We start from the raw sequence: 26,052 nt of genomic DNA on the forward strand, positions 1-26,052 counted from the left end.
GGACACCTGAGTCGCTTGAGGTGCCCTGTCTCCCCAGCCTCCTCTGGTCCATAACAGTTTCTCAGACTTTCCTGCTTACTGGGGACTTTGACAGTTTTGAAGAGGACTGGCCAGCTGTTTTGTAAAGTGTCCTTCGGATGTTTCCTTATGACTTGGGTTATGAGCAGGAACTGACTTTTTAATTTAATTTTAATGAAAATTTTAAAATTGCTACTTTATTCAATTATTGGACAACTTTTAAGCATGTTTGGAACAACTCGGATATGAGAATCTACTTTTTCAACTGTAAACTTTATGGCATCTAACTGCAGATCAATGATTTCTGATGAGGATTTAGCATTCCAAGGGAGATGTGCTATATGTGAAAAATGCATACGGGATTGCAAAGACTTAATACAACAAGAAGGATGTAAACTATTGCATTAATAATGGTTTTATCTGTTGCATGTTAAATCATAATATTTTGGCTATATTGAGTTAAATCATATATATTATTAATATTGATTTCGCCTATTTCTTTTTACTTTTTTCCAGCTTTATTGAGATAGAATTGACACACAACATTGTATAAGTTTAAGGTGTACGACATGATAATTTGCTACACGTATATATCTCGAAATGATTACCGCAATAGGATTAGGTAACGCCCCCATCACCCACATAATTACCTCTTTTTTGTGCATGGTGAGGACATTTAAGATCTACGCTCTTGGCAACTTTCAAGTATACAGTACAGTATTGTTAACTAGAGTCACCGTGATATATGTCAGATCCCCAGAACTTATTCATCTTATAATTGGAAGTCCGTTCCCTTTGACCAACATCTTTTTACTTTCTAATGTGGCTACTAGAAAGTTTAAAGTTACTATGGCTCACATTAGATTTCAACTGGACAACGCTGCCCTAGATAATAATATACTAACTAACGTTTACTGAGAACTTACTGTGTGCCAAGCATTGTGTTTTAGAACTGTTATTTCATTTAAACCTTAAAACAACCCTCGGAGGTAGATTCAGTAGAATCTTTCTTAAACAAACTCCAGTTTTAAGTGATTTCTGGGATAAGGGATGTCCCCCACTCCCTCTGTAAGACATACGGCCGAAGTCCAGGGCTCACGGGTGCCCGCGGCCGGCCGACTGCTCTCTGATATGCCTGCCCTCCTCTCTGGTGCCAGCTTTCTTCTCTGTAGTTCAGCTGCATGATTACCAAGAGTTAGTTGTATTCATTCCAAACCTTTTCATGCTAATAGAATTGATTTCAACTCTGTAAAGCCATTAACTATTACATAAACCAGGAAAATTTCAGTGCATAGAATTGTTTCCATCAAAGCAAATTTAAGTACTTGGGAAAGATGTGATAAAGGCCACTTGTTAATAAGAACAACCAGGGCCGGCCTGGTGGCGCAAGCAGTTAAGTGCTTGCGCTCCGCTAGGGCGGCCTGGGGTTCCCTGGTTCGGATCCTGGGCGCGCACTGACGCACTGCTTGTCAAGCCATGCTGTGGCAGCATCCCATATACAGTAGAGGAAGATGGGCATGGATGTTAGCCCAGGGCCAGTCTTCCTCAGCAAAAAAAAAAAAAAAAAAACAAAACAGAGGATTGGCAGATGTTAGCTCAGGGCCGATCTTCCTCACACACACACACACACACACACACACACACACACACACACACACACAAAGAACCACCACCACGACAGAAACGTATTACCTTCGAATAGGCAAGATCGCTGTATGGATGGACTTCTTCTCTTGTTTTGGTGTAGAAAGGGTCTATGCTCAAATTGCTTTGCAAGAGTTCCTATGTTTTTCTCCCCTTTTAAGGGACAAACTGGAGATTGTAGGTGCATAGACCCACACTAAAAATAAAGCAAAACCTTGGTCCTATATCAAAAGAGTGGCAAATGAGTGTACATTTACATGCTTTAAAGTATTTTTAATTGCCCATTTTAACAACTTTTTGATGAACCAACCAACTACTGGTCCTGATCATGATGATAAGAGGGCTTCTACTCTGTTAATATCCCCATTTTACAGATGATAAAATGAGGCATCAAGAGAAAATCACTTCCCCAAGGCTGCAATCCAGCAAGGAGTGGAGCTGGGATTTGAACTCAAGAAACCTTTCTCCAGAGCCCAAGCTGTCAACCAGCACGCTGGGCCTCCTCAAATACAAGCAAGAAACACGCAGGCTGCATGGGACACAGCTTACTCGCGGAGCAGCTACATCTTCAGATCCCATTTCCTCAGTGGGGAGCCCTAAATCTTTATACAAAAAGAAGACTTTGGAATGCGTCAATTCTCAGCTCTGTCACTTGTGTGAACTCATAGAAGTTATTGATCCCTCTGAGCCAGTCTCTCATCTGTAAGGCAGAACCTCCTTATAGATGTTGACTTGAAAAGCCTCAAAATGAGTTTATTCAGGCACAGCTAAAAGAATTGCAATTTGGGATGTGCATGCTATGGTGAACAATAGGCAAACCCAACAAACAAGGAAGGGAAGCTGCTTTTATAGAGAAAAAGGGGGATTAGGGAGGGGCTGTTCTAAAGGAAAGCCCACTGGGGGAAAGGAGCAGTTCAGGGTGGCAATGGCTTCTCATTATCTGGGCTGTTGCTAGGTGGGGAGAGAAATCCCCCTTCTGTGGTAAAGTAGTTCTATTTCCTGTCCAAGATGCACCCCCCCTACAGGCCTTCCTGATCCAATTTAGTTATGGTTTCTTTAATTAATTTCCATATAGAGTTGTTGCCGGAATTAAATGATATACATGATTCTTGGCACCCTTACCACCCCACACGCTGTTAATTCTTGATGTTAGGCGAATGGAGGAACAGAGCATCCAGCCATTTCAACAAGTGTACATTTTATTATAGAAACAGCGGGGAAGGGTTGAAAAACGCCTGGAAGAGAAGTTACGAAAGAAACCCCTGCACGCGCTCACTCAGCTACTCTCTGGGACCATCTTCTCCCGGCCCTCAGAGATGCCTTCCCGCCATGCCTCTGGGCAGACAGGGGTTATTCCTCAAAGGACCCAATTCATTACCCTCCAAACCGGCAGTCCAGGGGACAGAGAGGTTTCTTGGGAGGTGAGACTAGCTGGGAGATGGAGGACTTGTGACAGCTGAGCTGAGATGGAGCCGGGTCGCTAGAAAGCACAGCAAGGATCGTTTCTAAGGAAGGGAAGAAAGAAGAGAGAATTGCATTTGTGCATTGATTTACCTCTTCATGGGTTCTCAAACTCCTTGCCTCGCCTTCTGCATGACCTGCCCTAAGCCCACCTCCTCCCACCGTCATCCTAGACCACCCTCCTCATGCACTGTGTTCCACTCGCTCTGTCCCTCCAACCCACCAGGCTGTTCCACCACCTGGAACAGGCTTCCCTAGGTTTGAGCTGGGCTGGCTCCTCCCCATCCCTCAGTGCAAATGTCTCCTCCTCAGAGAGGGGTTCTTCTGACCACCCAGTTGAGCAAAGCTGCCCCCTCCTGTTCCTCTCTGGCACAGCACCCTGTCGGGCCTTCCAGGAAACTCACGCGATTGCTAGTTTACCCCCCACCCTCCCACTAGGGGGCGCACGCTGTGAGCACAGGGACCTCCTCTGTGCCAACCCAGCTGTATCCCCAGCCTGGCACATTGGAGCTGAATATATAAGGTTTGCTCTGGGCACTGGAGCCCGAGGGATAGATCAGGCCTTCTTCTTGCTCCCAGATGGGCTCATGGTTTAGTTCAGGAGTCTGCAAACTACAATCCAAGGTCCATTCCAGCCGCCACCCCTTTTTATATCTTTTTAAAAATTGAGGTAAAATCCACATAACATAAAATTCATCATTTGACAATTTTAACTAATGCAGGATCCATCATAGAGTAGTTGCTCAATAAAAATTGATTGAGTTCCTCGATACGTTAAACATAGAATTATCATATGACCCAGCAATTCCACTCCTAGGTATATACCCCAAAGAATTGGAAACAGGTGTTAAAACAAAAACTTGTACACAAATGTTCATAGCAGCACTAGTCACAATATTTAAAAGTTGGAAACTATTCAAATGTCCTTCTACTGATGAATGAATAAACAAAATGTGGCATATCAATACAATGGAATACTATTCAGCCACAAAAAAGAATGAAGTACTGATACACGCTACATGCTGGATGAACCCTGAAAACTTTATGCTAAGTGAATGAAGCCAGACACAAAAGGCCACAGTGTATGATTCCATTTATACAAAATGTCCAGAATAGGTAAATCCGTAGAAAGAATGAGTTCACTACTGACTTCCAGGGGCTGGGAGGAGAGATTGCTTATAGGCACAAAGTTTCCTTTTGGAATGATAAGAATTTTCTGTAGCTAGATGGTGGTGATGGTTGCACAACATTGTGAATGTACTAAAGGTCACTAATGGTAAATTTTTTCTTTCTGATGAAGATTTGCCCTGAGCTAAGATCTGTGCCAATCTTCCTCTATTTTGTACGTGTGTCGCCACCACAGCATGGCTGACAAGTAGTGTAGGTCCGTGCCCAGGATCTGAACCCAGGAACCCAGGCTGCTGAAGCAGAGTATGCCGAACTTAACCACTCGGCCATGCCGCCGGTCCCTGGTAAATTTTACATTATGTGTGTTTTGCCACAACTTAAAAAAATCCAACATAAAAATTTTTGAGAGAATTCGTAAATGAATTCCTCCAACTCTCCATGTTCCTATCATTTGTAATACTCTTTTATTTTTTATTTTATTGAAGTCGTAATAGTTTATAACATTGTTAAATTTCAATTGTACATGATTATTTGTCAGTCACCATACATATGTGCCCCTTTATCCCTTATGCCCACCCCACACTCACTTCCCCTCTGGTAACCACTAATCTGTTCTCTTTGTCCATGTGTTAGTTTCTCTTCCGCATATGCGTGAAATCATGCGGTGTTTGTCATGCTTTCTGTAATGCTCTTTACTGGCCACGTCAAGCAGTGGCTTGAGATTCAGGGTGGTGACCTTGGGACTTCTCATACAATTCTGTGATTCTCTGATTGGAGTTTCCAAACCTGCCTGGGGTTTCCTATTCAAACACTAGGCAGTTGGGACCAAGCCCATTCCGCCAACAGTGGACAAAGCCCCCTTCCCTGCAGTAACATACCTGATGTCCACTTCTGTGTTACAGCGGTGGCAGTAACACTGGGGAGGTTGACGAAGGGATGAACCAGAAACAGAGAAAGAAACGGTAGGGGTGAGGCAAGTCAACTTCCTTCCCTCCCTCTCTCCCCACTCCTTCCTTCCTTCTTTCTTGCCTGCCTCTCTCCTCCTCCCCTCCTGAGGTGACATCTTGTGGTGTTACTGACCTATTCAGCCTCACTTCTCACTGCTCCCACGTTCTGCCCCATCTTCCAGCCAGTTCTCCCATCCGCATCTGTGGCGCCATCCTCTAACCTGGGGCTTCTCAACCTCGTCATTACTGGCATTGACTCGGGACGTTCTTCGTTTGGGGGCTGTCCTGTGCACTTAGGATGTTTAGCAGTGTCCCTGGTCTCTACCCTCTATACACCAGTAGCACCTCCTTTCCCAGTTGTGACAACCAAAAATGTCTCCAGACACCGCTGAGTGTCCCCTGGGTGGCAAAGTCATCCCCATTTGAGAACCAAGGGCCCAAGCCTGGGGCTCATCTCCTAGGTCCCTCCATTTTCCTCATCCCTCACACCCAATTCGTTAGCCCTTCTTCTTGAAGAACTACTACAAGGTCCTCCTCCTCTTACCATCACCAAATGTCCTGCCCCGGCCACCTGGACCTCCTTCTGTCAGTCCCTCTGCTTCCACTCTTGCCCCAGTTCCAATGACGGTCCACATACAGCACCCAGAGCGAGGCTTTCATACCTCAGAGCAGACTGCTCACGACAGCTGTCCCCGAGCAATTCTCAAGGCGGGCTCCCCCGTCCAATATCACCTCCCCAGGGAAAGCAGCCCGCTGCCCTGCCTGCTCTGTGATACCCCCCGATTCACTTCCTCTGCTGTAGCCCACTGCTTGTTTTATTCCCGTCCTCCTGCCGCTGTCCTGTGAGCTCCCTGGGCCTCGGAACCCTGGGGGTTCTGTTCTCCTGAGTCCCCAGCATCTAGCAGGGGGCCTGTTACACACATACATATTTGAGGATGAATGAATCACACTGGCCATTTTGGGCAAGTAACGTTCCACATCTCTACTCCCAGACCTCTACGCCCAAACCTCTACTCCCACGCCTCCATTCCCACACCTCTACTCCCATACCTGTACTCTCATACCTCTACTCCCATACCTCTACTCTATACCTCTACTCCCACGCCTCCACTCCCATATCTCTACTCCTTACCTCTACTCCCACACAACTACTCTCATACCTCTACTCCATACCTCTGCTCCCACACCTCTACTCCTACCCCTCTACTCTCATACCTCTACTGCCACACCTCTATTCCCACACCTCTACTCCCATACCTCTATTCTCATACCTCTACTCCATACGTCTTTCCCATACATATATTCTCATACCTCTATATTCCCATACCTCTACTCCTCATCTGTACTCCCACACCCCTACTCTCATACGTCTACTCCCTTGCCTCTACTCTCATACGTCTACTCCCTTGCTTCTAGTCTCGTGCACATGGTGTTTCCTTTCCTGGAATGCTTTTTCCCCTCCTCTCTTTCAATTGGCTAATTCTATCACAGATGTAGTGGAGGTGGCATCTCCTTCAGGAAGCCTTCCATGAGTCCATCCTTCCCCTGGGCTAGGGTAAGTGCCACCACCTCCTTCACCCACACAGCCTCAGAGGTTTCCATGAAACCCACTTGGTGATCTGAACACCTCTTTTGATGCCTGTCTCCCTTACAAAACTATGGCCTACTTGAAGGTCACTTATTCATCAGCAACTCTAGCAAAACAGTAAATAACTTGGTCCTTAAGAATCTCCCTGGGCCGGCCCCATGGCTTAGCGGTTAAGTGTGCGTGCTCCGCTACTGGCGGCCTGGGTTCGGATCCCAGGCGTGCACCAACGCACTGCTTCTCCGGCCATGCTGCGGCCGCGTCCCACATACAGCAACTAGAAGGATGTGCAACTATGACATACAACTATCTACTGGGGCTTTGGGGAGAAAAAGGGAAAAAAAGAAGGAGGATTGGCAATAGAGGTTAGCTCAGAGCCGGTCTTCCTCAGCAAAAAGAGGAGGATTAGCGTGGATGTTAGCTCAGGGCTGACCTTCCTCACACACAAAAAAAATTGTGCCTAACAAGGCTTTAAAAAAAAAAAAAAAAAAAGAATCTCCCTTAGGGCCGGCCCCATGGCTTAGCGGTTAACTGTGCGCGCTCCGCTACTGGCGGCCTGGGTTCAGATCCCGGGCGCACACCGATGCACCGCTTCTCCTGCCAGGCTGAGGCCACGTTCCACATACAGCAACTAGAAGGATGTGTAGCTATGACATACAACTATCTACTGGGGCTTTGGGGGAAAAAAATAAATAAATAAAATTAAAAAAAACCCAGAATCTCCCTTAACGTTGGGGGAGAGAGAGAGAGAGGAGGAGAGAAAGGAGGTAGGGAGGATTTGATTACAGAGGGGTCTTCTCTCTTATACCTTTACTTGGTTGGCACTTCCTTCCCTCCTTCTTCCCTTGTTCCGTGCTCATCTTCTCTCTCTGCTCGCATTCCCTCCCTCCTCCCTCCTTAGGTAACAAGCCTCCTTCTTACCCAGTCCCCTTTATTGTAGGACACGAACAAGAAGGTGATCATCATGTAGGCGCATTTCATCAGGCTCCATCCGCCCCTTCTCTGTGGTTTCTTGGTGGGGATGATAGTTGGGGGAAGCTTAACTGGGAAGAATGGGATGGAAATGACTTACACTGAAGGCATGCCCTTCTCCATCTAGAAATTCCTGCCCTTCCTGAATCTCTGTTCCCAGCACAGATGTCCCTTCTGAACTCCACACTCACACCTCCACCTGCCTCCTGAATTGAAATTTTGGTTTATTGTGGAGGGCTTCCCACACCTCTCCTCTCCATCCCCAAGGCACCAGCCTCACCAGCTCATCTCCTGATTATTGTTTCAGCCTCCTGCTACACACTTCTCCTCCCCCAAACCATTTCCCACCAGGGCGCCAGGAGGATCTTTCTAACACCCAGATCTGACCATGTTGCCTCCCCATCTCAGACCCAATGTGGTGCACGAATGGCGTTTTACCTGCCCAACATTCTTCCCTCTCCTTTTCTCATTTTAAATTTTTATGAAAGTATCACATACGAAAAACTCAAAATTTTACACACGCAAACTCTTAAAATTAAATACAAGATGGAGGCCAGACTTGAAAATTCCCTGAGCAGACAAAACCATTTAAGCCGTGGAAGCTAACCTAAGTCTAGCTTATTTCATGAACTTTAGCGAAACTTAAGTTACTTCTTTTAAATGCCTCTGATTTTCATAAAAAAAACTGAAGTCATCTTCCTAAAAGTGGTAGAAGATGATCGCTTTTAACTGATCCCACAGCTGTCTGGAAACCCCCATTGTAATAACCAATCATTGCAAAGGTTAGACAGCTTCCTCATTTCCACTTTATGAGCCGTTCTATAACTTCCGTCCCTGAGCTTCGTATCAGTCTTGAATTTGAAAGCTCCCAGTTCAAGAACTGTTCTTATATGCACAATCAACTCTCTTAATACTATTGTACTGATCTGGTTGTTTTAACTTTACTATTTCTAGATTTTTGACAAACACACCTGCCTAAACAGGCCACAAATCAAAAAATAGAACACTACCAGTGTAAAGGGAAATACAAATGGAAAAAGAAAAAAAATTAATTCTCCCTGCTGAAAATTCAGGAAGAGAACTCCCTCCCCTTTTCTTAGAGAACTTACTTTAGAAAATTTGTAATTGTACGTCTTTTCTCTGTCTCTTTGAAATGTATGCATATCTTTTTTAAAAGCTAAGTAAGACTCCTGGCAGCTTCACAACCCAGGGATGCCTTTCTGAAGGGCCTTGGAGGCATCTCTTGAAAAGTTAAACATCCAGTTTCTGTGGGAGGGCAGGAGCCTAACTTCTGCAGGTGACTTGCTTCAAGTTGCAAAACCATCCCCTGTCATAAATCTATGAGTTTATTTTTCCTTTGGATAAAGCCAATTAGCTAACACAGATGGGCACCCCAATTGCCAGGTGAATTTAGGATGAACTCTGTGTAATAAATGGTTCTGTTGAGTCCTCTTGCTGGAGGACTGGTTAGTGTTTATCTTGAGGACATGTACGTAACGGGTGGTACCTTCCTAGCTATAGAAAAAGAGATTTCTTTCTGCCTTTGCCATCTTGTGAGCAGATGACCTGTGATGCATATCAAATTTTACTTTGGCACTGATTCAAGAATAAAACTTTTTCTCTCTCTTCTACCTTTGTGGAGAGGTCCTCTGGGTTGGGAGGAGATTTTGTTTTTAATTGTATTTCACCAACACCAGCATAATATAAACCCGTCGGGTAGAACCTCCCAGTCAATAGTGTATTGTAGGTACACAATCACAGCTATAAAAATGAGAGTTTTCTTTCTTTCTTTGCAATTCTTGTGCCTTTTAGTTCCTCCCCCTTGTTTGGATAGGACTTGCACTGGACAGAGCATCCAGTACGATGTACCATAGGAGTGGTGATAGGCAGAATCATTGATGAGCTCAGGGGGAAAGCTTTCAATATTTCAACATTAATAGGTTGTTCCCTGTGAGCCATTGGTAGACCCTCTTTATCATATTAGGACATTCTCTCTCTTCCTGGTTTGCTGAGATTTTATTTTTTAATCATGAATGACTTGAATTTTACCATCTTCTTTTTCTGTATCTGTTGAGGTGATTATATGATTGTTTTCCCTTTTTATGTTAATAAGGTGGGAATTGCATACATTGATTTTCATATATTACACCATCTCTGCATTGTTGGAACAAACACCTCTTGGTCATGACTTTATTTTATTATTATTATGTTTATTTATTTATTTAATTTTGTGAGGAAGATCAGCCCTGAGATAGCATCTGCCAATCTTCCTCTTTTTGCTGAGGAAGATTGGCCCTGGGCTAACATCTGTGCCCATCTTCCTCTATTTTATATGGGACGCCGTCACAGCATGGCTTGACAAGCGGTGTGTGGGTGCACGCCCGGGATCCGAACCCTGGGCCGCCGAAGCGGAGCACGCACACTTAACCTCTACACCACCTGGCCAGCCCCAGTCATGACTTTTTAGAAAGTATATTCCTGAGTTGGATTTGCTAACATTTAGTCTAAGATTTTGCATCTATGTTTGTGGGAAAGATCAACCTAAAATTCTTCTTTCTCTATGATGTCTGTCAGATCTTTCATCAAGGTTATTCCGGCCTCAAAATGAGTTGGAAAATGCCTGTTTTTAATTTTATGGAAGATTTTGTGTAAGATCAGTGTGATTTCTTCCTTAAATGTTTGGAAGAAACCACCATGAAAGCCATCTGACCTTGGGAGATTTTTTTGTGGGAAGGTTATTTAATTACAGATTAAGTTTCTTTAATACATAGAGGACTGTTCAGAATTCTATTATCTTTTGTTTCACTTTTGGTAATTTGTGTTTTCCTAGGATTTTGTCCATTTCATCTACTCTTTCCATTTTATTGGCATCAAGTTTTTCAAACTATCATCTTATTATTCTTTTAGTACCTGCAAGACCTATGATGATGTTCTCCTCTTTTCTCCTGGTATTGGTCATTTGTTTCTCCTCTAATTTTTTTTCTTATCAGTGACGCTAGAGGTGGGTTAACCTTTACCAATTTTAATGTCCCTCTTCGCCTCTAACAACACTTCTTGACTTAGAACCTACTTTATCTGATGTTAGAATAACTATGCCAGCTTCCTTTTGGTTAGCAGCTCACAGATATACTTTTTATGATGTAATTTCCATTATTTTTCTTTCAAATTTTCTATGTCCTTGTCTATAAGGTGTGTCTCTGGTAAGCAGTAAATAGTTGGGTTTTGTTGGGTTTTAATCAGTCTAACACTCTTGGTCTTTATTTGGAGTAACAGGTCCATCCAAATTCAGAGATGCTGCTGATGTGGTTGGGTTTATAACTACCATCTTACTCTATTTGTATTTGATGCATCTATATTATGATCACTTTTTTCTTCTTTCTAACCTTCTTTCCTACAGATCAAATATTTTCATTATTCCATTTGACTTCTTAGCTTATACATTACATAGTGTTTAATCATTCCTTTAGTGGTTAACTTAGAGATTCTAATACTCATCCTCGACTTATTAGGATTTAATATAAATTATACCTTTTACTACTTCCTTGTACAATGCTAGGAAATTAGAATGCTTTAACGTATTGTACCCCCAACCTAGCTTTTGTGTGTATCATGCGTTTTCTCTACATATTTAATTCCCACTAGATATTAGTATTACTGTTTAATGCTTTTAATATTCATTTCTATTTAACCACATATTTATGTTTCCCATTGTTCTTTATTCCATCCTCATTTTCATGCTTCCACATGGGATCATTTCCTTTCTGCAGGAAGAGTTTCCTATAGCATTTCATTAATGCAAGCCTGCTGGCAACAAATCTGTTTTGATTATTTTTTCTGAAAGTTTTTATTTTGCCTTCATTTTTAAAGGGCTTTGTTTGTTAGGTATAGAATTCTCGGTGAGCAGTCCTTTTCTTTCAGCACTTAAAAAATCTCATTCCATCATCTTCTGGCTTTCATCACTTCTATTGAAAGACAGCTGTCATTCTTCTTTGCTCTTTGGATGGTAATGAGTCTGTTGTGAGTTGAATTGTGTCCATGAAACAGATTTGTCCAAGTCCTTGACCCCCAGTACCTCTAAATGTGACTATTTGGGAATAGGATCTTTGAAGATATAATCAAGTTAAGGTGAGTTCATACTGAATTAGAGTGGGCTCTAGTCTCATGACTGGTGTCCTTATAAAAAGAGGAAAATTTGGACACAGAACACACGGGGAGGAGGCCATGTGATGACGGAGGCAGAGACAGGAGTAACGCATCTGCAAGCCAGGAATGTCAAGGACTGACAGCAGACACCAGAAACTAGGAGGCAGGGAAGGATTCTTCCCTAGAGCCTCCAGAGGGAGCATGGCCCTGCCGACACCTTGATTTCTGACTCCTAGCCTCCAGATGGTGAGACAATAAATTTCTGTTGTTTTAAGCCACCTAGTTTATAGTAATTTGTTATGGCAGCCCTAGGAAACAAATCCAGTCCTATGTTTGTGTGTGTAGGGGTGGGGGGGGGGCGTTAGGATGGAGTTTAATTTTTTTCTCTTTGTCTGTAGTTTTCAACCATTTGTGGCAGCATTCCTAGAAGAGATTTCCTTTATATTCTTTCCTCTTGTGGTTCTCAGAACTTTTAAAATCTGTTGCTTGATGGTTATTTTTATCAGGATGCAAAATTCTTAGCCATGAACTCGTCAGATATTGCTTCACTCACTCTTGCTTCTCCTCCCGAAACTCTAATTTCACATACGTCACAACTGTTCCCTGGGTCTCGTATGTCTCTTGTGCTCTTTTCTGTATTTTCTATTCTTTTATCCATTCTGCTTCAATCTGAATAATTTCTCTTGACCCGTTTTCTAGCTCATGGATCATGCTTTCTGCTGTGAAGCCCAGCTATTGAATTCCTAATTTCTGTTATGTTCCCAATTCGAGAATTGCCATTTGATTATGGTTTTTTTTTTTTGTTTTTTTTTTTACAAATTATAGTTCTCTAGTGAAAGTACCCATCTGTTTTCGTGAAATTAATAATCACAGCTACTTTAAACTGCTTATCTCTAGTATCTGGGGCACCTGGAGGCTTGCTTCTATTATCTGGATTTCTTTCTTTTGTTTCAGCCATACAGTCCTGTCACTCAGGACTTGCCTGGTAGTTTCCAGAGGGAAGAGAAAGTTCAAAAGTCAACAGAAGAAGTGAATGGGAGAAACAAAAATGTTTTCCAATCATACCTCGGTATGTTGGGTGTCCTTGAGAGAAGCGAGCGGTACGAAGGGGCAGCGTGGTCTGAAGGCTTTGGTTGCCCTTCAGAAGAACATCCTCTCAGGCACTGCAGCCCTGACCTGGTTACCTGACATCTTCTCTTCTTAAGGCTTTCTCATAACCCAGACTGAAGAGACTCAGTGTCCTCTAGATGGGAAAGGCACGATTCCATGACTCACCTTCTTCCTTGCAGCCATTTGTTTCTTCTGAAAATGAAAGAGAAGGAGGAGGAGGAGGAAGATAGAAGGAAGGAAGGAAGAGTAGAACGAAGAAGAAGGAGGAGGAGAAGGAAGAGGAGGGGGAGGGGAGGAGAAGGAAAGAAAGGAAGAAGATGAATCATCAGCGAATTATGAAATGGATGGACACCAAACTGCAAGCAGTGCTTCTGGGTGCCTCAGGAGGAGGGAAGAGAATGCAACTGGCTGCCTTGCTGTGCCTTGATTCCAGGAACTCTCCTGCCTCATGGCCTTTGCACATGCTGTTCCCTCTGCCTGGAGAACACCCTTTGCCCAGATTACGCATGACTGGCTCCCTCACCTCCTTCAAGTCTTTGCTTGACTGTCACTCTCCCTGGTCACCCTTTAAAAACTCATCCACTTCGTCCACACTGCATTTCCCTCTCCCTCACTCTATTATTTTCATAGGACTTAACATCCAACAGACTTTTAACCTACTTCTTTATTTGTTTTCTTTCTCCTCTCATTAGAATGCAAGTTCCATCTGGGCACAGATTTTTGTCCGTTCTATTTCCTGTTATATCCCCAACACCTAGAACAGGATTTAGCACAGAGCAGCTAATGTTAATTAGTATTTGTTGGATGAATGAAAAAATGTTAAACATTATGATGTTAATGATGATGATGATGATGAAGAGTGTAAAGTTTGATGATATCTAAAGGCTCTTCCAACATTAAAAAACAAAATTTAAGAAAATGAAAACTAATTTAAAAAATGAAACTAATAACTCTGTATTTCTGTGCACAGGAGCAAAAACAAATAGTAGCACCAAATAGCACAGTCGTCACTTACCACTTAACACCTGGAGGCTCAGCAAACCTAGGGAAGACAACACACAAATTGAGTTGCAAAAGGCAGCAGGATAAACGCCTCCAGATCAACAGGCTCAACAAGCTCACCCCAAGCTACCTCTCCTCTGAGAAGCCCTGCTGGATTCCAGCCACCTTTTCTCATTGACCCTCCCTCAGGTCATTGATTCATACTGTATTATAACTATCTGTCTGTATCCCCCGTCAGACTGTGAATTTATGTAGAAGTACAAGCATGTCAGATTCATCTTTTGGGTTTCCACCCCACTGCATAGTCCTGGCACATACTAAGTGTCAAAAGAATACTCCTGCCAAACAAGCTTCCCACCAAAATCCCAAGGCATGCATGGAGTGAGATATTTACTTAGGATCTCTGATGTCACCCATCCAGAAGGAAGTGTGGTCCGGGAGACAAGATCATGGTCAGGGTCACAGACAAAGTCCAGAGTGTTGAGTCCAAGAGGCCGTGAGAGTTGAGACCATAATAGGGAAAAAAATCACAAGATCAGAAGGCAGGAGACTGGAGCAGAGCCCAGATGGGTCGTGGTGAGCAGTTAGGACTAAGGGCAGTGAACAGGGGGAGACCATCGAAAGCCTCATTATATAGGTCAGAAGGGAAATCTAGTGGCTTCCAGGGCTTGCATTGGACCAGGGTTGGACTGGGAAGGCAGCCACCACTCCTTCTCCATGTATATGCTGTCACCATGTTGCAGGCACCTTACACACTTCAGACAAATAATGCTTTCCTTGTGAAGAAGTTGTAGGGGAATACATAACTTAATTCATGAAAGGCACTGCTTCCAGTGCCTGGCACTTAGGAAACTTAAGGAATGTTAGTCATTATCATCACCATCGCCATAATAATGTTGCCTGTATCCCTGACTTGAGGAGGGGGCTGGTTCCCACAAGACACCCCAAATTTTTGAAAGAGAAGGTAATATAGCTATTTTTTTCCATCCCTGGGTTAAAAAAAAAATCTCTGAGAGATGATTTGTGGTTAAAAATGGACTCCTTAGCAGAGATAAGAAAGGGGACAAAACAGAGTGGAGGCAGTGTAAAACAAGGATCTTACGCTTCAATACTGTTGAGATGGGAGCAGCAAGGAGGAGAAAATCCAGCAGGAGTCGTCCAGCGCCAACAGAAGCAGGGAGGAGTGGATGAGAAAGGTGTTAATGCCTCCTTCCTAGCTCACCCCACCTGCTGGTTCTCAAGAGAGACCTTCGCATGTGAGGCAAATGAAAGTATCTCCCAGATGTTATGAGGTTTCATGTGATAGGTTGGGGGTCAGGAGGGGAATGACTCTAAATGTTTCTACTACACTTGTTCCCTTTGGAGATACATTTATCCAGGCAGAATCCCCAGGTACCCACTTTCCTTGGGGATTCATCCCCTAGAGATTAGGAAGATTATCAGAAGAGGATCTCCTTGACCCATTTTTATCTCAATTCTCTCCTGAGGAGTCAAGAGGGAGAAAGCTTGAGGGAAGAGTAAGTTGCACCCTTTAGGTCCTCCTTATTCAGTAGCCCTCCCCACAAATACACACAACTCAATACTTCTTTGTATTCTGGGACAAGTCCTTGACTTCTGAGAATCTGATAAAATCTGGGGACCTTCTACGCATATGTGCTCACATGCCAGTCATACCTGCAGCCCCAGACACCCCCCCACCCCACATCCCAGATACACCATCATGACTTTCTACACAATCTCAGAGGGCATGTGGACCCCTGCAGCTCATCCTGAGCCTCCTTCAGAGATGGGGGCAGTAGACTAAGACCTCCCAAAATTGAGAAGAACAATCCAAAGATTGCCATCTCTTTCTTGTTTTCTCTTCTTTCTGGCATCCGCAAACATCCAAGTTACCCATAGAAAAGGAAAAATAACTTACTTTTCACTGGAGGGTGCAGCAGAACCAGAAGTCAAGGAGTCAATATGGAAAAGAGGAAGGGAGAGTGTAGAATCAACCTAAACATTCCGCCCCCCCCGTGCCCATCGCCCAGTTCATTCCATTATTCTTTCATTAAATATTCTTAAAATTATTTTAACTATTTATTGTGAACTAATTATAGACTCACAAAATATTGCAAAAATAATACAGAGGGCTCTCATGTACCCATCACCCAGCTTCCCCCAATGGTAGCATCTTACATAACCATAGTATATTATCAAAACCCGTAAATTGACATTGCAAAATACCATTAACTGGACTGTAGACCTTACTCAAATTCCACCAGTTTTTTCATGCACTCATTTTTTTTGTACTTTATTAAATATTTACCTATCTACAGTCATAGGGAGGCTACTTAAAAAAAATAAGGACATCGTTACCTTGCTTTATAAATGAAAGGAGGGAGATTCATACAGTCACTGAGGGTGTTTAGGTCTAGAAGATCTAAACAATGACCCAAAACAGGTGGATACCATTGAATCACTGCCTTTCCATCTCAAGGAGAAGTAGAAGCAGGACTTGAGATTAAAGACTAGAGATTGAGGGGAAGGCACCACTTCCTTATTTGTCCACCTCGCCTGCATAAACGATGATGGACTCTGCCTAAACAATCTACCTGTCGAGTTGAAGTTGGTGGGTCTATATTTGTGGGTTTGGTGTGTACATGAATCATCACCTGGGAAGCTTGTTACAAACAGAGCCTCAAGCTCCACTAAGAGGTCGTGATTCCTTAGGTAGATCTGAAGTGAGATCTTAATTTTAAACAAAGATCCTGAGATGCATTGCCCTGGTTCAGAGGTCAACAAACTTCTTCTGTAAAGGGACAGATAGTAACTATTTTAGGCTTTACAGGCTATAGGATGTCAGTCACGACTACTCAGCTCTGCCATTACAGTGTGAAAGCAGCCACAGACAATACATAGATGAATGGGTGTGGCTGGGTGTCAATAAAACTTTATTTACAAAAACAGGCAGTGGGCCAGGCTGTAGTTTGCCAGCTCCTGCTCTACCTCAATGGTTCCCAAACCATATGAATCAAATTGCCTGAGAACTTTGTGAAAGAACAGACACCTAGATCCCACCCCTTGGTGTTCTCATGCAGAAGCTCTGGGTGGAACACAGAAATTTGCTTATTTGTTTTAAAGTTTCTGACGATCAGCCAGCTTGGGGAACCACGCCTTATAACTTGGGCTCCATCTGGCTCACAGCGCCATTGTGAGAATTCGGTAATATAATAGAGGTAGAGGCTCCAATCTTAGTTCTCTTCAACTTCTTCCACTTAGCAAAAATAACATGCATTAGCAGTTGTAGGGGGCACTCTTTTCCTTCAATAAACACTGTGTAGTCCAACTGTGTGTTAGACATTTTTCTAGGTTATGGATGTAAAAGATGGACCAGTCTTCACCCTGGAGGAGCAGTAGAGATGGGAGAGAGGGGTCCTTCCCCATCCCACCTGAGCTGGAGTGTGTATACGTCTATCTTCAGAGGAGAGTGCTCCACCACCTTTCTTCCTTGAAATTTCCCCTCCACTCTCTAAAGGGCATGGCCACTTTCTCTCCCAAGAACCACCACTTTTCCCTCTGGAAGGATGAATGGGGTAAGCTCCTTCTCACTGGAGCAATTTATATACCAAATAAGAGAAGACAGCTTAGACTCGGGGATATGCTGGAGCTGGCTTGCAAGAAAGATTGTTAAATTTTCAGGAATTTTGCAAGCTGGTGGTGAAGCTGTTCATCTTGAAATCAGCCAGAGTTAAAGTATTTACACCACAGAAATTGGCAGTCGCTCCAAATCAGGGCTCCTTTCCCTCCCCCTCCCCCACAGAGTTGGTTGTTAACCATCTACCAGCACACCACAGCTTACATTCCTCAGTGGAGTCTATTTGTACTCATTATGTTTCTGACCCCAGGCCAACAGCTGAATGCCAGGGCCTGGACCAACCCTTCCCAAGAATTTTTTAAAGGCATTTCAAGGCCCAGAGAGGGTTACGAGAATCTAATCTGAAGGACGCACACTCAAGACTGTCACAGTACTTACTTTCTTCTTCTGTCTTATCTGGAGGTGAAAATGCAGGCAGCCAGGTTCCAATGGAGATTCAGAGTAGAGAGAGAAATCAGCATTAAGACTCGGGTCCTAGACACCAGCAAGTAAGCGCCCCTGACCAGTCAAAAGAGAGCAGAGGCAGATGTGCTACTGGAGATGAGGCGGATGAAGACTCAGACTCCATTACGCAGCCAGTCTTCCTCTCTAACTAATATCAATGGAGCACCTACTAAGTGCAAGGGCTAGAGGACACATGGAAAGCAAAGCGGGCAAGGTCCCAATGCTCAGGGAACATAATCGAGCCAGGTCTAGTCAGAGAAGCAGGCAGTAAGAGAGCCATAAATTGGGTATGGGCAGGATGAGTGTTTCTGGGTAAAGCTGCAGGGCGCAGTGGGAACCTACACGGGGCGGTGGTTGCTGACCTTGTGGGGGAGCCAGGGAAGGCATCTTCGAGGAATCGTCGCTGGGTCTGAGACCTGAAACATGAGTAAAGGTTAGCCAGGGGAAGACACTTGGAAGGCGAGAGAGAAAAGTGTCCCAGGCAGAGGGAACAGTGTAGGCGTGGTCCTGGGTGGGGAGGAGTCTGAAGCGTTGGAAGAACTGAAAGATTGTGCCCACTGTGGGGGCTCAATAGCAGAAGATGACTGTGGCACAAGTGTGTCCAGAGCTAGATAATGCGGAGCTGTGTAGGTGATTTTTTTTTAAATTTTTAATTAATTTATTTTTCCCCCAAAGTCCCCGTAGATAGTTGTATGTCATAGCTGCACATCCTTCTAGTTGCTGTATGTGGGACGCGGCCTCAGCATGGCCGGAGAAGCGATGCGTCGGTGCGTGCCCGGGATCCGAACCTGGGCCACCAGCAGCGGAGCGCCCGTGCTTAACCGCTAAGCCATGGGGCCGGCCCTGTGTAGGTGATTTTAAGGACCACATACTTCATCCTAAGAACAATGGAGCATCATTGAAAGATGTGGACCCATGTCCAAATCCTGGGTTGGTTGCCTACTAGCTTCGGCAACTTACCCCACCTCGTTGTGTCTGTTTCCTCATCACAAAAATGGAATTATAACAGGGTGGATGACTGACCATCTGGTTTGCCCGGGACAGAAGGGGTTCCCAGAATGAGAGAGTTTTAATGCTAAAACTGGCAAACGAGGTCACTCTACGTGGTCACAGCATCTACCTCTCTTCGGGGGGTTATGAGGATTAAAAGAAACAATGCAAACAAAGCCCTGAAAACACAATGGTTTTTTTAAGGTGCTCAATGAGATTTTTGTTAGTTGCCACTTTGCCTCGGACACTCTGCTTCTTTCCCGGCCTCAGTTTCCCCATCTGTACACTGAGTCAGATGATCTCCAGCCCCATGAGCTGAGACTCTCACCTCATCTACCTCAAGTCCACATTGAGCCTATTAGGTCTTAGGTGATTATGCCTACTAATAGCTATATTACATTGATCTTTGGCTTCACAGCCACTTTACATGTGGATAAGAAGCACACTTTGTTTTTGATAAAGTCCAGCTGCCTTCCAAGGAGGGAGGTTCTGGTTCACAGAGGACTGACATTTATGAATCGGGTGGATTATTTGAGGGTAGGCGTTAGGAAGAGCTGAATTATTCAGCTTTTAGAAGGAGAAGGATTTGGAGCTCCACAGACAATGTGAGGGGAAGGAAAGGGCAGAAGAGAAGGAGAGTGAGCAGAGCCACTGAGATGGGAGACAGCCATCTAGTCAAGGTTGTGGCTATGCTTGACATGCTAGTCTTCATCAAACTCGTCAATTGTAGATCTGAGCAGATTTCTTATGAGGAGCACTGAAGGTGAGTTCTGCTTCCAGGTTGATGAGAAAGCAGAGAAAGCATACAGTTGTTTAGCAACCCAAGGTGGAGAGAACTGAGAAATTATTTTCGAAGTAGCAGAAACCATAAAGAAGGCTTTGGACTCTAGAAGCCATGGAATGGTGGGGTAGGCGGGTTAAGCCAATTTAGCCAGCTCCCTAGTACCTAAGCTTTTCACGTATTTTAATTAACATCATAAGCACCTCATATTAGTGCGTATTATTAGCCCTACTTTATCGGGACGAAAACAAACTTGTCCCTGGTCACATATGCTGGTAAAGTATGGAGCTGGTTGAAACTCCAGGCACATCTGTTTCCAGAAGGCCATCTTGCATTCACTCTGCTGAGATCTCTAGATCCAGGCATCTCCTATGTAGTGGGATATGAACCCTTGGTGATAACTGAGAAGATCTCAGGCAGACACAGATTGGGCTTCAACTCCCCACATGGTGGGAAAGTTGTTCCCTTTACAACTCTCTTTCAGCCAGAGGGAATGTCTCAAAATGATGCTAACTCGTCTGTGACACCTCTCTAACGCTTGCTAATCTTCCTTTCTACCAAAGAGAGAGAGAGCAGCCTTCAGATGAAGAGTCTCAGCAGAAACCAGTATTGTGTTATAGTTTATTAACATTTTACTTTCCTCATATTTCTTTTTACAGTTGTCTTCCCCTTATAACAAACGATATTGGCTTTCCACTTACTCAAGTGGTGTAAAGTTTCCTTTTTGAGCTTACCTATGTAAGTAAAAAACTGAGTGCATTTAACGAAAAATATAAAGGATCATATTGGTAGCACATAGATGTGGCAGGAACTACTACTGGGGATAAGTCTCTCTGTGAAGAGTGGGGACCCATTTTGTTCAGCCATCCCATCATCAAAAATCAACAAGTTAGATAATACCCCGTGTTGCTGAAGATGTGGGGAAATCAGCATTCTCATAGGCTGTCTCTGGGAGTGTAGATTTGTTAAACCTCTGTCCAAATTTAAAATGCCTATGCCCTCTGACCCAGCTGTTTCCCTCTTAGGAATTTATCTTACAGATACGTGTATGCCAAAATGAGAAATGCAACGATCGTACGAGGATGTTCGTTGCAGCATTGTTTTGAATGGCATAAAAACAGACCAAGACAAAACTGAAATCAAAGTAAATTAGAGAAAAATGAAACATCTGTGAACAGGAGACTCATTAACTTATATGAGTATGAGTGAAATATTATTCAGGTATTTGAAAGAAAGAGGTAAAGTTCTGTTGCTGAAGTGCATAATGTTTTTAACTCAAAAAGTTGAGGATATGCATGAGTATTTCTTGTGAGGATACACAAGAGACTAGTAATGATGTCTGTTTCCAGACAGGAGAACTGGGGCTGGGATGAAAAGGAAGACTTTGACTTTCATTTTATGTTCCCTCAACTTTTCCCATGTGCATATACTATTTTTATAACTTAATCTACAGAATAATAATTATTGAGTAAAATTCTAGTTCTAGTGTTATATAGTAATAAAGATTTCTATTACCTCAAAACTCAAAGAAACAAAATGGGATTGGATACTATCTAGTTGTGTGTGTGTGTGTGTGTGTGTGTGTGTGTGTGTGGAAGATCAGCCCTGAGCTAACATCCGATGCCAATCTTCCTCTTTTTTTGCTGAGGAAGATTGGTCCTGAGCTAACATCTGTGCCCATCTTCCTCTACTTTACATGGGACACCGCCACAGCATGGCTTGATGAGCAGTGCGTCAGCGCACGCCTGGGAACCGAACCTGCAAACCCCAGGCTCCAAAGTGGAGTATGCGCACTTAACCGCTTGCACCACCAGGCTGGCCCTAGATTGGATACTGTCTAAATGGTTCTTCCAAAGTAAATCAATAAAACATAAATTAAATAAAATATTTATTTTAAATAAATAACTAAAAACATAAATGACTCCGTAAGTCTGCATTAGCTTGTAGACAAGAGGAAAGAAACACCAGGAAGGATGCAGTCCTCACACTTACCATCCGTTGACAACCTGCTCATCATACCTGAGGAAGAAGACATACCAAATGAAATGCAAAGGCAACAGAAATAAATATTCTTAATTAATGGATTTCCCCAATTCAACAGATTTGACAAACTCTGCCTCAGGGATGACTTTAGGATTCCCTCAACATACCCACTGTCCCTTTTCCTAGCCCCATCATCACTTGTCTCTAATTTAATTTAATTTCTGCTTAATTGTCTCTGCTCTCCACCAGACTCTGAGATCCTAAAGAGTGAGCATATCTGATCCATCATTCAGTTTCTATCACCCAAGCATGGATCCAGGCACATATTAGATGCTCAGAAGTTCTTGCTCAAAGTTTCCCGCCAAAGTTCACAGTCCAAAGGCGTCATGAATGTGGCAAGTATTTACCTAGGATTCCTGATGGCAGTCCATCCAGAAGAAGAGTCAGCATGGTGGTCACAGATACAGATGTGGTACAGAATGGTGGGATCACGAAGAGGAAGCCATTGGTAGAAAACCAAAAACAAGATCAGATGCTGGGAGCTGGGAACAGGTTGGGGTAAGTAGAGTCCACAGTAGGTCATGGTGAGTAGTTAGGGACTAAGACCTAGAAATCTGTGAGATTATTGGGAGCCCCTTTGCATTTGATATTGAGGAGAGCTTAAGTGAGCTGGGAAATGGTCATGGACCATTCTTCAGTCATGCGAGGAAGAGAGGAAGGAATTATGCTTTATCGACTCTAGAAAGAGGTGCCAACCTCTTATTTCTATTGACTTCATACCAACCCTCTCAGATCACAGAATTGTCCCCATGTTGCTGACGAAGATAGCCAAAGCTCCAAGAAATTGTGTAATTTGCGAAGACACGCAGCTGATGAGTGCAAGCGCAAGAATTCAAACTCAGATCTCTCCCGCTTCCTCTATAAACCTTCCATTTCCTCAGAATATTAATACCCATCATGAGGTTGGGATTAGGCTTCCTACATACTGAAGAATTCTACTAAATTTGTTAGTGAAAATTCCTGTATTATGTAGCCCACAAAACCATCCTCCATATTACTTAAAGTCATCATGTAGTAAATGCCTAACTTGTCATTGGGAATATTGGTGTGGGCATTAAATGACTGACATCCAGGCTATACATTTTACTAACTGGGTGACCTTGGGCTGATCACTGAACTCTCTGTGCCTCTGCTAAATGCAGATATTATCTCCCATTTGGAGAGATAATATGAATCACATTTGGTGATAACGAAGGAAGATAATGCACATGGAGTACTTAGCCTAATTCCTGGCCCAAGGTAAACATTCAGTAAATATTAGAAATAGTAATATAATGTAAGTAATAATAATAATTATCATTATTGCATCTTTACCTAGGGATGATTGTGTGCATGTGTGCATGTGTGTGTAGTAGAGGGAGTGGATAGAAGTAGAGAGAACTATTGAACCTAGTTTTCTTATGTTGAGTTGAAAGGTGTTTCACGTGTGTGACTGCATTTAACTGAATGAAGTAGGCACAGAGAGGTGAAGTGACTTCTCCAAGGTTGTCCAGCCAGGAAAGGGCAGACTTGGGCTCTGAATACAGAGGTGCCTAATGCTGAGCCTGTGCCCTTTCTGTGGGTCATCATCTCACTTCCTGACCTAGCCTTCTGCCTCCCCAACTTGAAAACTCAATCATAGAGCTGTGGTCTCATTTCACCGAACTGGTTCCAGATTGCCATCTGTTATGGACTGAATGTCTGTGTCCCCCTAAAATTCACATGTGGAATCCCTAACCCCTAATGTGATGGTGTTTGGAGGTGGAGCCTTTGGGAAGTAATTGGATTCTAGACAAGGTCATGAGGGTAGGGTTCTCATGATGGGATTAGTGTCCATATAAGACGAAGAGAGCCAGAGCTCACTCTCTCCACCATGCGAGTATACAGCAAGAAGGTGACCAAATAGCGAGCCCTCACCAGGAACTGAATTTGCTGGCACCTTGATCTTGGACTTCCAGCCTCCAGAACTGTCAGAAATAAATATCTGTTGTTTATGCCACCCGGACTATGATATTTTGTTTTAGCAGCCCAAACTGACTAAGGCACCATCTACAGTAATTATTAAATAGATAGTGATGATGGTGGCTTTTTCTACCTGACCTCAGAAAGCAAAGATGGAAATCAGTAAGTTTGTCCAAATATTAGCTCTCAGGTAGACATGAATTTAGCTCTCTGGCCTAATGACTTTCCTTTAGTTATATGCGGACCATGAAAAAGTGCTCAATTTCTGGGCAACTGGTTTTGGGGAGGGGCACAGTATTTTGTTTTCATCAAAGGAGATATTCCAGTACTCGATTTTTCATATTCCTAGATTAGAAGCTGGGCTGTGCACATCCGGGAGAAGAAAGACCTATAGAAGCTCAGCAGAAATTATCCTTGTTAGACAAGGACAATCAGAACCAAAAGGGAGAGAGATGGAATGCGAGTCTTACCTTTCAGCACTGTTGACGTGCCAGCAGCAGGAAGGAGAAGATGATGGTGGCCGGTGGGGATCATTTTCCCAACAAAGGTTCAGAGAAAATATGAAATGAATTAAGTCATCCTTTGTACCTCATTGCATCCCGTAGGTCCCGAGATAGGATAGGGAACCAGGATGAGAAGCTGTGACCCATTCTAAGAGCCCGGGACCCCTTTGGAGACACATTTATCCCAGAAGTCAAGAAACCCATGGACACCAGTTGCCTGGGGCATCCAACCCCTCCCCGCACTGAGTTTAGGGAGGTTGGCAGAAGGAGGGTCTCCATAGCAACCAATTGTCATCTCCGTTTCTCATCTGGAGACTGGGATGGTTAATACATGGAAAATAGGGAGGTTTATCCACTCTGCACCATATTTTTCTCATCTAAAACCCGCCAATGAATCGACACAATCCAACCCATTCCAGTTGTACGTTTTAGAGCAGAAGGTCACAGATCCTACTGAAAATCTAATCAAAGCTATGAAGTCCATATTCCCAGAAAACCAAGCAGGTTCTCTCTCTCACATACCCAGTTTTACACAAGATTACAGAGGCTTGTTGACCTCTCCAAAGTCCCCCCACTTGCCCCCAGGGATCTGCAGATTCTATGTTGGAATTGAGAGCATCTCCCCAAAGCTGTCCCAGGTTGAACACGGTGGTCAGTTCTTTCTTCCCTCCCTTTTGCCCCTTCCTTCTCTGGGCTGAAGGGCTCCCTAGTTATGTAGGGAGAAGGAGGTAGCACTTACATTTGACTGGGAGAGGCAACAGAACCAGGAGTCAGCAAATCAACATGGAAAAGAAAAGCAAGGAAGAGAATAGGATTAATACTGATATTATCCACCTCAGTTAATTTCCACATGTATTTCTTTATTCTTTCATCTACCTGCCTATCTAACGATAGGGGGGTATCGTTATATGGGGGGAGTTTTCATGAGAGGCTATTTTTATGTAGCTTGTCATATATAATTAGAGAAAGATCAAAGAGCTTGATAACACTATGTTGGCAAGGATGCTGAGAACCCTTCTTTAATATTACAGTTTTATAAATGAATCTCACAGATAGATTTTATATATGTAATTGTAAAATTATATATAATATAATTGAATTAATATAATGTAATATATTTGTATAATATATTAATTATACACTGTATCATTATTATAAATTATATAATTAATGTTAATGTATGCAATATATATCTGTAGGATTCGCTTCTAAAACTGTATATGTATACACATCTCTCTATCTGTATACATATCTCCCACATGTGTGCTATTATATAAGATTGTTTTTCTCTGAAGCATTATTTGAATAAGCAAACTATTGGAAACAGCCTGAATGCCCATCAATAGTGACTGGTGAAATAAATTATGGACGTCTACACAAGAAATGTTATGCAGCCATTAAAAAAAAGAAGCTTGAGGATGGTCTTTACAGACTGATGTGGAGCGATCTTTGAGATGTATTGTTAGGTGAAAAAACCAAGGTGCATGCAGAACCGTGTGTATAACATACTGCCTTTTGTGTAAAAACAGAAACAGGAAGATTATGGATATATTAAATACACATTTGCTTCTACTTGCATAAACCATCTCTGGACGGATCTATAGGAAATGGAAACATTGGGTGCCTTTGGGGAGGTGAATGGGGTGAACAGGCTGGAAAATAAATTATTTTTTTTTTTGGTGAGGAAGATTAGCCCTGAGCTA

At 43.3% G+C, this 26,052-nt stretch overlaps 1 protein-coding gene across 1 annotated transcript in view; it reads right to left on the reverse strand.

Annotated features, from left to right (window-relative positions):
- Positions 1-3,142: 3,142 nt before the first annotated feature.
- The window catches only part of EDDM13 (epididymal protein 13), a 28,542-nt gene continuing 5,632 nt past the window's right edge, over positions 3,143-26,052 (reverse strand). The window contains exons 2-6 of the mRNA XM_087422320.1: positions 14,024-14,101; positions 13,174-13,200; positions 7,705-7,826; positions 5,130-5,167; positions 3,143-3,167 (exon numbers count right to left, since the gene is read on the reverse strand). Of these exons, the coding sequence (XP_087278446.1) occupies positions 3,143-3,167; positions 5,130-5,167; positions 7,705-7,826; positions 13,174-13,200; positions 14,024-14,101 (290 nt within the window). The remainder of the gene's footprint in view (positions 3,168-5,129; positions 5,168-7,704; positions 7,827-13,173; positions 13,201-14,023; positions 14,102-26,052) is intronic.

This window comes from Ceratotherium simum, chromosome 33 (genome assembly GCF_057802395.1).
Source record: "Ceratotherium simum simum isolate JZ-2026a chromosome 33, ASM5780239v1, whole genome shotgun sequence".
Classification (NCBI taxonomy): domain Eukaryota; kingdom Metazoa; phylum Chordata; class Mammalia; order Perissodactyla; family Rhinocerotidae; genus Ceratotherium; species Ceratotherium simum.